Here is a 13,022-nt window from a genome sequence, read left to right on the forward strand (position 1 = left end):
CCATTAGGCCATTCCTTTTCTCTATTCAGAAAGGATGGCAGGCAGGATATGGTCAAATCATACACTAACACATTTAATGCACGCTACATTATTATTCTTTATTTTTTTATTTTAAATTATATAAAATACAAACATAAAATCCTACTACTACATGGCCATCTCTTGGGTGGAACATGATGGCTGTTTAGCAGCTTAAAATAACACGGATAGCAATGTAGGACGGGATCTGAAGGAGAACACTCTATGGAGCTGAAATGTCAGGGGGGATTTATGTAGATGTTAGGTCAGGGTTTCTCAAACAGGGGTCGCCGCTTGTGCAGAGAAAGCCCCTAGCGGGCTGGGTCGGTGTGTTTACCTGCCCTGTCCACAGGTCCAGGCGATCGTGGCTCCCACTGGCTGATGAGACCACAGCCCAAAACTAAGTGGCTCCGGCTCATCAAAAGAGCAGCATATTTGTTGGGCATTTGAGTTAAAGACTCTAAAAAAACGCCAAAGACTTTTAAGCAGTCTGAATAAAAAAACCCAATTGGGCTTTCCTGGCATGTCCTGCCAGTTCTCTAGACCTCCACACAGTCTTCCAGGAAATGTAAAAACTAAGCAGGAAAAATAAAATCCAGGGAATAAAGAAAGAAAGAAAGAAAGAAAGAAAGAAAGAAAGAAAGATGGCATAAGCCCAATTATGGTTTCCTTTGCTCAACCCCTCTGAAGCAGGATGGAATCTGATTAATAGGCCCCAGCATTCCACCTCCTTGCTGTCAGGGTCACAGATGACAGCACATACTCAGAAAATCGTCTTTCCAAAATGGCTATTTGGACATGGTATCCTCATCTCCTATCCGGACCACTGGGGCCCCGATCCAGGAAAAGATCTCTGCTCAGGACAGCATATGAGTATGTCCACACTTAAGCTTAAAGTCTGTGCATACGTAAGTGCTTTCCTTAATCGGGACTCGAGTGAGCAGATGGAGACAGCCCTCCGCTAGATAAGACAGGACAGAGAACTGCTATGCATCAGCAGATCCAGTCTTGCAAATCTTGGTGTTTTGTGTAAAGCCCCCTCTCCTGTGGTACAGTGATTACAGGACACGCGAGGTGGCGGATAAAAGCTACAGAGTACACTACAGGCTCAGAAACCAGAAGGCCGATATATTTTTTAAATCTTCTGATTTTAAGCCAATCTCATGATTTTGTGGGGCCTCACTCTTAGCAATACTGCTTCATTTTACAAAACGGCAGCTAACAACCCCATGTTATGCTTCGCCCCTTGATCTTAGGGGATATTATAATCATTTACCTCCCTGTGTTCCCAGGATGCTCAGTGTTCCAAAAAAAAATCATCAAACACAATATTTTATATTTTGATTTACATGCACCCATCTCTGTGAGGCAGAGATTTGGAAGGTTGAGTCATAAACTCCTAACAATAGAAATTTAACACAATAGAGGTCTCAATGCAGTCCTGACTTTATAGACATGTTCCTAGGACAGCCAGGAACAAGTGTTCTGGTAACAGATATTTATCTCATCAGGACATGTAGTTTAGAGCTTTTAAAACTCTTTAATCCAATGTTTAGCAGGATATATAGATACGTTCATGTCTATGGGCACAGATGGCCAAAACTGGTCAAATTTCAAGGTTTTGAAGGGACATATTTATCAAATTTTTGACATATTATTTTCTAAACTTTGAAATTCTATGTATATTTTTTGTCAAAAATTTGAATTCTGCCTAAAAAAATCAGCCCCCCAAAATGTCCTCAGCATTTACTTGTGTTTTTTCAACTAGCTATTGAACTCTTGCATATTTTCCGAGTTTTGAAAATTATTTTCAATTAGTACTTTTTTTCCAAAATTTCAAATTGTGGCCACCAAAAAAACCCAAAAAACAAAAACCAATGGGGAAAAATATTGATGACATTTTCACAAAGCATTGTTTCTGTTCTTCACACACAGATTTGCATCATTAGTTAGGGTGGCATACTGGAGTAGAATTAGGAGTAATGTGGCTTGCAGGGAAGTGCATTGAGGGGTGTTCCTTTTATAAAAAGATTTAACCTTGCACCAGAAACAATGTATGCACTATACTTGTGCTTTGTATTCTTTGCAGCTGAAACCTTGTCTGTCAGCGCATCGTCCACGCCAGGACAGAGACTTTCCCAGATTAGAAGGCAGAAAAAGAAGACTTGGGGGACGAGTTGAATGAGTTAATGCGCGCCTCTGAGAGTGACGAGATGGAGCTCAGAGCACGGAGGATTGAAATGTCTGAGAACCTGGACATGGACAGGGAGGACAGGAGAGCATGCAGGGAACAAGGACGCTGCGGATTCTGAAGGCACAATCAGACATGTTAAGGCATCTGGTTGAGGTACAAGAAAGGCTGCTGGATGCTAGAGTCCCTCTGGAGCCTATGCTGAACCTGCTGCCATCGTCACCAAGTTCCACATCGTCCTCCTCCAAACGTCCTAGGATGCTGGGGCAGGGGGAGAAGTCTGGTATCCCTTGCACTCAGTTCCGGGGGAGGGTACAAGGACCAGAAGGGCCTGTTCCCACACTTTTGATGATTATTGCAGTGCAATTGTAAGCAAGCTGTCCTTGGTTCCCTCTCCCATCCAGTGTTATCAGCCCTTTTGCCCCAGGTTATCTTACTTTTCTTTGCTGTCTCTCAGTGTTTGTGAGCATAATAAAAATTAATGGATTGAGGAGAAAAGGGTCTTTATTCATTCAGCACACAGTGGTTAGCGGGGGTGTAGTTTACAGGGGAATACATGCAGTGAAGGGAACAGCTAGGTAAGCAACAACACACGTAAGTGTCACATTACTGCGGGTCATTGATGAAACTAGTTTCCAAAGCCTCATGGCGATGCAGCATGCCTCAATGTACTCTTCTTATTGCCTTGGTATCTGGCTGCTCAAAATTGGCTCCCAGCTGATCTGCCTCCAGGAGATCTCTGCCTCTGACCCCTCAGGAGACTTTATGGAGCACTCAACACGCAGCAACAACGATCGGGATATTGCTTTCACTGAGGTCTAACCTAGTAAGCAAACTACATCAGCGGGCTTTTAAATGTCCAAAGGCATATTCCACTACCATTCTGCACTTGCTCAGCCTATGGTTGAACTCCTCCTTACTGCTGCCTGTGTATGGCTTCATGAGCCACGGGAGCAAGGGGTAGGCTGAGTCTCCCAGGATCACAACTGGCATTTCAATGTCACCAACGGTTATTTTGCAATCTGGAAAGAAAGTTCCTGCTTGCAGCTTTCTGAAGAGACTGGAGTTCCTAAACATGCGAGCATCATGCACCTTTCCCGACCATTCCACTTTAATGTTGTTGAATCGGCCCCTGTGATCCACCAGTGCTTACAACACCATTGAGAAGTGCCCCTTTCGATTGATGTACTCTTTGGCAAGATGGTCTGGTGCCGAGATAGGGATATGCATTCTGTCTATAGCCCCATCGCAGTAAGGGAACTCCATCGCAGCAAAACCATCCACTATGTTCTGCACTTCGCCCAGAGTCGCTACCCTTCTTAGCAGAAGTCTGTTGATTTCCCTGGCAACTTGGATCACATCAGACCCCATGGTAGATTTACCCACTCCAAACTGATGCCCCACTGACCGGTAGCAGTCTGGAGTTGCAAGCTTCTGCAGAGCTATCGCCTCTTGCTTCTCCACTGTCAGAGCAGCTCTCATTCCAGTATTGCTGCATTTCAAGGCTGGGGAAAGCTCTGCACACACTTCCATGAAAGTGGCCTTGTGCATTCGAAAGTTCTGCAGCCACTGCTCGACATCCCATAGCTGCATAACGATGTTTTCTGGGCCCAGACGTGGCGCTCCACCATGTTAAGGGGATGCACAACTGTCGCCAACATCTGCGAATTGCTCCACTCCATGGCTTCCAGCAGTGCTGCTTGAGTGGCATCACATCGTTCCATGCCACGGCTCCTGCTTCAGCTGAGCAAATACTGCAGGATAAGGCATGAGGTGTTTGTAATGCTCACAACAACAGTGTACAGCTGATCAGGGTCTGTGCTTGCCATGCTATGCCATCTGCGCAGGTAACCCATGCTTAGAAAAAAAGGCACGAAAAAGGCTTGGTTTGTTTGCTGTTGATTTCAGGGAGGGAAGGAGGGAGGCAGGTAAGTGTATCATGGGAGGTTAATGCCATGTTCTCATAATCACCCGCGCAAATGTTTTGGTCCCATGAGGCATTGCAAGCAAACCCAACATTCCTCTCGGTTCCATGCACTGTGGGATAGCTAACCACGGTGCAGCACTCGGAGAGTCACTGCAAGCCTTGCTAGCGAGGATGCACTCCACCAACACAATGTGCATAGTGGGGACACGCAGAATCAATTTGCTCAAATCGGAGGCTTAATGCAAACTTAAATAAAATCAACCTAATTTTGTAGTGTAGACACACCCTTAGACAATGATTAAAGCCTTGAAGCCGGAGTCTTAATAGCCCTTCAAAAATATAATTTACTGGAATAACTGGCTATTCTTCACACCCATTTGAAGGTCCAATCTCTCATTGAATCTCCCTAAATTCATAGATTCGTAGCTTCCAAGGCCAGAAGGGACCAGTGTGATCATCTAGCCTGACCTCCTGCATAACATGGGCCAGAGAACTTCCCCAAAATAAGCTTCTCAGTCTTTATGACCTCCTGTGACAGTGAGTTCCACAGGCTAATGACACATTGGATGGAAAAAGTCCTTCTGTCTGTTTTGAATTTCCCAACTTCCAATTCCATCGAATGTCCCCCTGTGCTTGTGTTGTGAGACAGGAAGAACAGACGCTCCCAATCTGCCTTCTCTAGGACATTCAGACACCCGCAGGCCTGTCGCTTTTACACAGTTGGCAACCAGACTTGTAAGCGCTTGTCACACCTCTACAGTCCCGTTGAACTGACTCACGTCATGGCTGTTGAGTGACCTACTGAAGTGGGCAGGGTGGTCTCAGTCCAGCTGCCTGTAGACCGTTGCTGACTTCACTTATGGGTACTGGATGGGAGGCCCTGAAGACAAGCCAAGGACTCGATGGGCCCCCTAAGCCAGTGGTTCCCAAACTGGGGTTTGTGAAATGTTACAGGGGGTTCTCAGGAAAAAATTCCCTAGTGGCAGACAAAGCTGTCCCTAGGGACTCTGGGCAGCACAGGGCCAGCAGCCCGGAGCCCCTGGACTTCCAAGGGCTAAGCAGATCAAAGTAAGCAGATCTACCACACTGAGGAGATTTACACTTCAAGACTCCTTATAAGAAATGGAAAGAGTGGTGGATATTTTTTGCTGTTTTTCAAATTAAGTAGGCAGCTAGTGTTGTTTTTAAAATTATTATAAAGAACAAGTTTAAGCTTTGTTGTAACGTACGCAGTTTGCCTGGACTGCTCAAGCCCTGAATGCTTATGTAGAAGGAACTCTTTGAGTTGGCTTCTTAAATCCCCTCATGCTGTTTCACATCTGATACTCCTTGATGAAACACAGGAGCCCTGTCTTATAAAGGTTTATTCAAAGTGATACAAGCTATGAAAGTGAGATCTTGGAAGAGTGTTGCCGTTTTCATAATGTAATAAAAATACTGTAATGACATATAATCATTAATAATAAACAGTGTGTAATAAGCATGTCATAAAACAAATTTTGTATTTCCAAGATCACTGCTTTTATAATTTATACTCAGGTAAAGGAGAAAATCCCTGGAAATATTCATTTTTAGGAGGGGGGTTGCGAGACTTGACATTTTCGTGAAAGGGGTTCACAGGTTGTTAAAGTTTGGGAACCACTGGTCTAAGCTGAGAAGTGCCAGGACAGGGGCAAAGGACCCTGGTGGGATGGGTTGGCGAAGCTTGTCCTGCCGCTTGGCCATAGTGCTCCTGTCCTGTAGATTAAGGAACTTGACTCTCCTGAGTTGATGATCCAGCCCATTGCCTTGCAACACAATTCACATCCTGCTCTCCTTGGCCCCTCCTAGCTGTGAAATTTCTCCCTCTCCCTCATAAAGGACTTGTGGTCTTTAAGTGACGAATTCCAAACAAAGTTTTTTAACACAGCGTGAAAAGGTAACAACACAAGATGCAGAGGAATGTTCTCATCCAAGTGCAAGCACCATCTAGGTCTCTGCCAGCCCTTATTCAGCAGGGGAAGGGCAACTCCACCTGTTTGCTTATTAGGGAGGGTTAGTTGACCAGGGTGGGGAAGTCGCTGCCATCTGCACCCAGATTTGCACTTCCTGATGTGTGACTTTTTGAAGCAATGTCCTGTCAGATGTAGATTTACATGTTAAAGTAAAATAGATTCCAAAGTCCTCAGGGGTTGGGATCTGAGTGTTCAAAGTGCACATTGGAACTATTAGGGGCGGCAGTGGAGGCAGGGTGCTAGATGAGATCTCAATTTTCCCAGGGTCACCCTTGTAGGATGACTTCAGTGAGAGTTACTTGAGCCCTTGGGAGAATGACTTTAGTATAAATGGGAGCTACTTATTGTTGGTCACACAATTGCTTGAGGTGCGTGCGAAAGCAACTGCTCCATGCAGAGCCCCTCCAGAGACCCCATATAGGCACTTTGCCACACTCTGGGCACACAAAAGGAATGTTTTGCACTGCTGTAATGATGCTGCCTTTGGTGGGACGCAACTGAAAGTATCAATTCAGGACAAATTGCTTAGAGCAGGGCAGTCACAGCCCCAGGCTGGTGGTTTTCCACCTCGAAGGCAAATCAAACCAGCCAGTCAGAGATGACTTTGGTCTCACCCCACTAGCTAACCATACATCATACAAACAATTCCATTAGACCCTCCAGTTTCCCAGTATCACCACCAGTGTCACTCGTTATGGGGACGAATGGTTATGAAAACCTACACCCCAGTAAAAGAAAAGGTTCTCTCGATCCCAAAGAATCAAGCCCCAGACCCAGGTCAATATATGTCAGATCTTACCCACAAATCACACCGTTGCCAGTCCTTTAGAATCTAAAATCTAAAGGTTTAGTCATGAAAGAAAGAAATATAGATGAGAGCTAGAATTGGTTAAATGGAATCAATTCCATACAGTGATGGCAAAGTTCTTGGTTCAGGCTTGTAGCAGTGACGGAATAAACTGCAGGTTTAAATCAAGTCTCTGGAGTACAAACATCCCCAGCTGGGATGGGTCATTGAGTCATTGAGTCCTTTGTTCAGAGCTTCAGTTTGTAGCAAGGTTCCTCCAGAGGTAAGAAGCAGGATTGAAGACAAAATGGAGATGCTGCTGCTGCCTTTTATAGTCCTTTTGCCATGTGGCTTGTGCTTTCTTTGTTCCAACCACAAGCCACCCAGCACATGGCATGGAAAAACCTTAGAGCTGTGTCCCTAGGCATGTCCCTGCCTTGCTGAGTCACAAGGTGTATCTGCCTTGTCTCAATGGGTCAGTTGTGTCGCTGATGGTCTTTAATGGGCCATTAAGCAGGCTAGGTAGTGCTGATGCCAAATTGTCTGGGGTGCCACCCTGAAGCACAGCACAAGTTTGAAATACAGACAGTATAGAGTCAATACTTATAACTTTAAATACAAAAACAATACATGCATCCAGACAGCATAATCATAACCAGCAAATCACAACCTGTGCATGGACATCTTACATGACCTCCTTTGTACAAGATTTGGTGCCACTATATGACCTTGGTTGCAACAAAGAGTTATACAGTCACAGTTCACATCAATAACATCACAACTGCCCAGATCGTGTTGTGCACCTGGGATCCACGGACCCTCATGGGTTTATGGGAACTCACCTGGATTCTGTGCACACTAAATGCACCAATGAGCAGTGCAGATAACACACAAGGTGCAATCAGTGTCCTAAGGTGAACTGCGCGCTGGGGATACTAACAGATGCTGTATGGGACTCACTGGCTTGATGGATCCCACCTACACACTAATGGTTATTTCACATAAGAGACCAAGATTCTAGGACTGCTAAGGAGTTACTCTTTTTGATCAAATGGTAGGTGCTGCCAGTCCTGCGATCAATCCACACCTTCTCCTGATTCAAATCTCTCTAGGAACATATTTATCATGATCTCCACAGTAAATGAGCCAATACTCATATTTGTCTGTTTTATTGACAATTATTTTCCATGTAGCTAAACGAAACAAAACATCTATTACCTGGATCCCTGCAGTACTTGGCAATCAGGGCACCCATGTGGTTTCTCTGCACACAAGTGAAGCTTGTGTGCTCGCACCGACTCTGTGCGCACGAGCAGGGGGCAAGCATTAGTGAAGTTTGGGTTTGTTGTGTGTGCAGCAATGCAGATTGTACTCTGCACACAAACAGATCATTTGCATTACTGTGGCTTCTGCACAATCTGTTTTTTGCTGGATCCCGTGGTCTGTATCCAAGGGCAGATTCTGTGCACAATCGGGTTCTTGGTGCAGGACTTGTGTACTCATGTCAAGATGAATACATGGATACATACTGCACGCATATGCAGATTCTGACCGCTTGACTGAGTCCTGGGCACACAAGTGAATGCACTGAACTAATGCAGATCCTGTGCGTACGTACAGATCCCATACACTAATGCAAACGCTGCATGCTTAATTGTGATGCTATACAAACAAGAACCTGTGCACTTTTCGGGATTCTGTGCACACAAGCAGATGTGTGCACTAATGTGGATCCTGTGTGCTAATTGGGATCCTATGCACATATAGAGATGCTATGTCCACAAGCAGATCCCATGCACTAAGGTGGACCATGCATGTTAATTGGATTTCTGTACCCACAAGCAGATCCCATGCATTAATGTGGATCCCGTAGGCTAATTAGGATCCTGTGCATGCAAGCCCATCCCATTCACTAATGCAGTTCCTGTAGGCTAACTGGGATATCACGCACACAAGCCAATCCCATGCATTAAGGCGGATCATAAGAACAGCCATACTGGGTTAGACGAATGGTCCATCTAGCCCACTATTGTGTCTTCCAATGGTGGCCAATGTCAGGTGCTTCAGAGGGAATGAATAGAACAGGCAATCATCAAGTGATCCATCCCCTGTCATCCACTCACAGTTTCTGACAGTCAGAAGCTAGGGACCCTCAGAGCATGGGGTTGCATCCCTGACCATGGCTAATAACCATTGATGGACCTATTCTCCATGAACTTATCTGGTCATTTTTGAAGCCCTGTTATAATTTTGGACTTCACACAACCCCTGGCAACGAGTTCCACAGGTTAACTGTGCATTAGGTGAAGAAATACTTCCTTAGATTTGTTTTAAGCCAGCTGCCTATTAAATCATTAGGTGACCCCTGGCTCACTTGTTATGTGAAGGAATAAATAACACTTCCCTAGTCATTTTCTCCACACCTGTCATCATTTTATAGACCTCAATCATATCCCCCTTAGTCATCGCTTTTCCAAGCTGAAAAGTCCCACTTTTTAAAATCTCTCCTCATATGGAAGCTGTTCCATCCCCCCAGTCATTTGAGTTGACCTTCTTTGCACCTTTTCCAAGGCTAATATATCTTTTTGAGATGGGGTGACAAGAACTACACTCAGCATTCAAGATGTGGGCATGGATTTAGACCGAGGCAATGTGATATATTGTTTTATTATCTATCCCTTTCCTAATGGTTCCTAACATTCTGTTCATTTTGACCGGTGCAGCACAGTGAGTGGATGTTTTCAGAGACTAACAACAATGACTCCAAGATCTCTTCTTGAGTGGTAACACCTAATTTAGACCCCATCATTTTGTATATGTAGTTGCGATTATGTTTTCCAACGTGCATTACTTTGCATTTATCAACATTGAACTTAATCTGCCATGTGGTTGCCCAGTCACCCAGTTTTGTCAGATCCCTTTGTAACGATTCAGAGTCCGCTTTGGAATTAATTATCTTGACTAATTTTGTATCATCTACAAATTTTGCCACCTCACTGTTTATCTCTTTTTCCAGATCATTTATGATTATGTTGACTATTCTGAAAACTGTCTTTTAACCAGTTACCAATCCGTGAGAGGACCTTCCCTCTTAACCCATGATAGTTTACTTTGCTTAAGATCCTTTGGAGAGGGAACTTGTTAAAGGCTTTCTGAACATACAAGTACACAATAGCCATTGGTTGCCCTGTATCCATATTTCTTGCCCCTCAAAATTCGAATAGATTGAATCCTGCACAAGCCCGTCCCCTGCACGAATCAGGCTCTTGTAGCCTCAGACCCCATGCACTATTTCGGATTCTGTAGGCTAGCCGGGATCCCGTGCAGACCAGCCGATCCCGTGCACTAACTCGGATTCTGTAGGCTAACTGGGATCCCGTGCAGACCAGCCGAACCTGTGCGCTAATTCGGATTCTGCAGGCTAACCGGGATCCCGTGCACAGCAGCCGATGCCGTGCACTAATTCGGATTCTGTAGGCTAGCGGGGATTCCATGCACTAATTCGGATTCTGTAGGCTAACCGGGATCCCGTGCAGACCAGCCGATCCCGTGCGCTAATTCGGATTCTGCAGGCTACCCGGGATCCTGTGCAGACCAGCCGATCCCGAGCGCTAATTCGGATTCTGCAGGCTACCCGGGATCCCGTGCAGACCAGCCGATCCCGTGCACTAACTCGGATTCTGCAGGCTACCCGGGATCCCGTGCACACCAGCCGATCCCGTGCACTAACTCGGATTCTGCAGGCTACCCGGGATCCCATGCAGACCAGCCAATCCCGTGCACTAACTCGGATTCTGCAGGCTAGCCGGGATCCCGTGCACACCAGCCGATCCCGTGCGCTAATTCGGATTCTGTAGGCTAGTGGGGATCCCGTGCACACCAGCCGATCCCGTGCGCTAATTCGGATTCTGCAGGCTACCCGGGATCCCATGCAGACCAGCTGATCCCGTGCGCTAATTCGGATTCTGCAGGCTACCCGGGATCCCATGCAGACCAGCCGATCCCGTGCACTAATTCGGATTCTGCAGGCTAGCCGGGATCCCGTGCAGACCAGCCGATCCCGTGCGCTAATTAGGATTCTGCAGGCTACCCGGGATCCCGTGCACACCAGCCGATCCCGTGCGCTAATTCGGATTCTGCAGGCTAGCGGGGATTCCGTGCACTAACTCGGATTCTGCAGGCTAGCCGGGATCCCGTGCACACCAGCCGATCCCGTGCACTAACTCGGATTCTGTAGGCTAGCGGGGATTCCGTGCGCTAATTCGGATTCTGCAGGCTAGCCGGGATCCCGCGCGCAGCAGCCGATCCCGTGCGCTAATTCGGATTCTGTAGGCTAGCCGGGATCCCGTGAAGACCAGCCGATCCCGTGCGCTAATTCGGATTCTGCAGGCTAACCGGGATCCCGCGCGCAGCAGCCGATCCCGTGCGCTAATTCGGATTCTGTAGGCTAGCCGGGATCCCGTGCACACCAGCCGATCCCGTGCACTAACTCGGATTCTGCAGGCTAGCCGGGATCCCGCGCGCAGCAGCCCAACACCCGCCCCGCGCGCACGACCAGGACGCAACCGCCGGCCCAGGAGCCGCGCGCACATGCCCGCCTCCAAGCGGAAGTGACGCGAGGGGGCGGGGCACAGAGCGGAAGCGGCGGCGCAGGCTCGGGCGGGTCCCCGGTGCGCGCAGCGGGCTCGGCTCCCTTCCCGGGCCTCGGTCCCTGAGACCCCCCCGCCCCGTCCCGCCCCCGCCATGATCCTGCTCGAGGTCAACAACCGCATCGTGGAGGAGACGCTGGCGCTCAAGTTCGAGGGCGCGGCCGCCGGGTGAGGGGGGGTCCGAGGGGCGCTGAGTGAGGGGGGGGCCCGGGTCCAGGGGGCGCCGGGTGAGGGGAGGTGGGGGAGGGGCGGAAGCGGGGGGTCGGGTAAGGGGGGCTCCGGGGGGCGCTGGGTGAGGGGGGGGCGGGTCCAGGGGGCGCCGGGTGAGGGGGGGGCCCGGGTCGGGTGAGGGGGGGTCCGAGGGCGCTGAGTGAGGGGGGGGCGGGTCCAGGGGGCGCCGGGTGAGGGGGGGGCCCGGGTCGGGTGAGGGGGGCTCCGGGGGGCGCTGGGTGAGGGGGGTGCAGGGGCGGGGGAGGGGCGGAAGCGGGGGGGCGGGTGAGGGGAGGTGGGGGTGCAGTGTGCAGGGGCGGGGGAGGGGCTGAGGCGGGGGCCGGGTGAGGGGGGCTGCGAGAGGTGGGGCCCCAGAGCAGCCCCGGGCCGGGGGGAGGCTGTGGCGGAGCCGGGGGCAGACACGCCGCCTGCCCGGGGTGCGGCACTTCCGCAGCCGCTGGGGCCGCGCCCTCCCCGGGGGTGGGTGCGAGGCAGGCGCCGCCCCGGGCCGAGCCCTGCCGGGCGGGGAAGGACGGCGGCCCGAGCGCTGGCCCCGCGCGGGGGAACCTGCCCCTTCAGCCGGGGGAGCGGGTGGGTCTCAGCAGCGCAGGCCAAGTGCCACCTGCCCCCGGTTAGCTGAGCACTAGGGCCCGGGATTGCGTGGGCCACCGGCCCCTGATCCCCGTGTCTGAGGCCCGGACCCCGGCCTGGCTCAGCTAGAACATGGGCAGATCCAGGCAGCAAGGGCACCTCCAGGCCGGCCGCACACAGCTCTGCTCGTCGTGTGGGTGAGGAGAAAGGGGGGTGATTTGTGCTGAGACTGGTGCTGATACGGCCCCTAGCGCAGAAAGCGCTGATACCGGCGTAGCTTAGTCCCCTTCCTGTATGGGAATCTGCTAAACCGGTCTGAGCGCTTTTCTACTGGTATAGCTGCATCCACCTTCGGGGGCTTGTTCTGCATTATACTGGTATAGTTAAAGCCGTCCAACTCTTGTCTACACAAGGCCCTGGAAAATCCGTGTCTGCCCAGAAAGCGTTGGCGTTGTCTCTGAAGTGTACTTCCTCTGTTAGTGGGGTGGAGTTGCCAGCCCACTTTCTGCACACTCACTGTGCATCATGCAGGAACGCTTGACAGGCCCCTTGTCAGGCTTGGGGGAAGGGACCTAGCCTCCTGTCTCTTCCACTTCTTATCTATTACTCTAAGATTTCTTTGAAGAGATTTGCCTTGTGTATGCAGAATAGTGAT

General features: G+C 49.4%; 1 protein-coding gene across 3 annotated transcripts in view; it reads left to right on the top strand.

The window, feature by feature from the left end:
- ARPC2 (actin related protein 2/3 complex subunit 2) overlaps positions 1–13,022 on the top strand; it is a 65,899-nt gene that overhangs the window by 16,660 nt on the left and 36,217 nt on the right. The window contains exon 2 of one of the 3 annotated variants that reach the window (XM_050917138.1): positions 11,654–11,734. In XM_050917138.1, the coding sequence (XP_050773095.1) occupies positions 11,661–11,734 (74 nt within the window). In that variant the 5' untranslated portion in view covers positions 11,654–11,660. Of the gene's footprint in view, positions 1–11,554; positions 11,735–13,022 lie in introns of those variants that run through there. The other 2 variants (XM_050917142.1, XM_050917141.1) reach the window with 2 other exon arrangements.

The sequence above is a fragment of the Gopherus flavomarginatus genome, chromosome 10 (genome assembly GCF_025201925.1).
Source record: "Gopherus flavomarginatus isolate rGopFla2 chromosome 10, rGopFla2.mat.asm, whole genome shotgun sequence".
In the NCBI taxonomy this organism is placed as follows: Eukaryota; Metazoa; Chordata; order Testudines; family Testudinidae; genus Gopherus; species Gopherus flavomarginatus.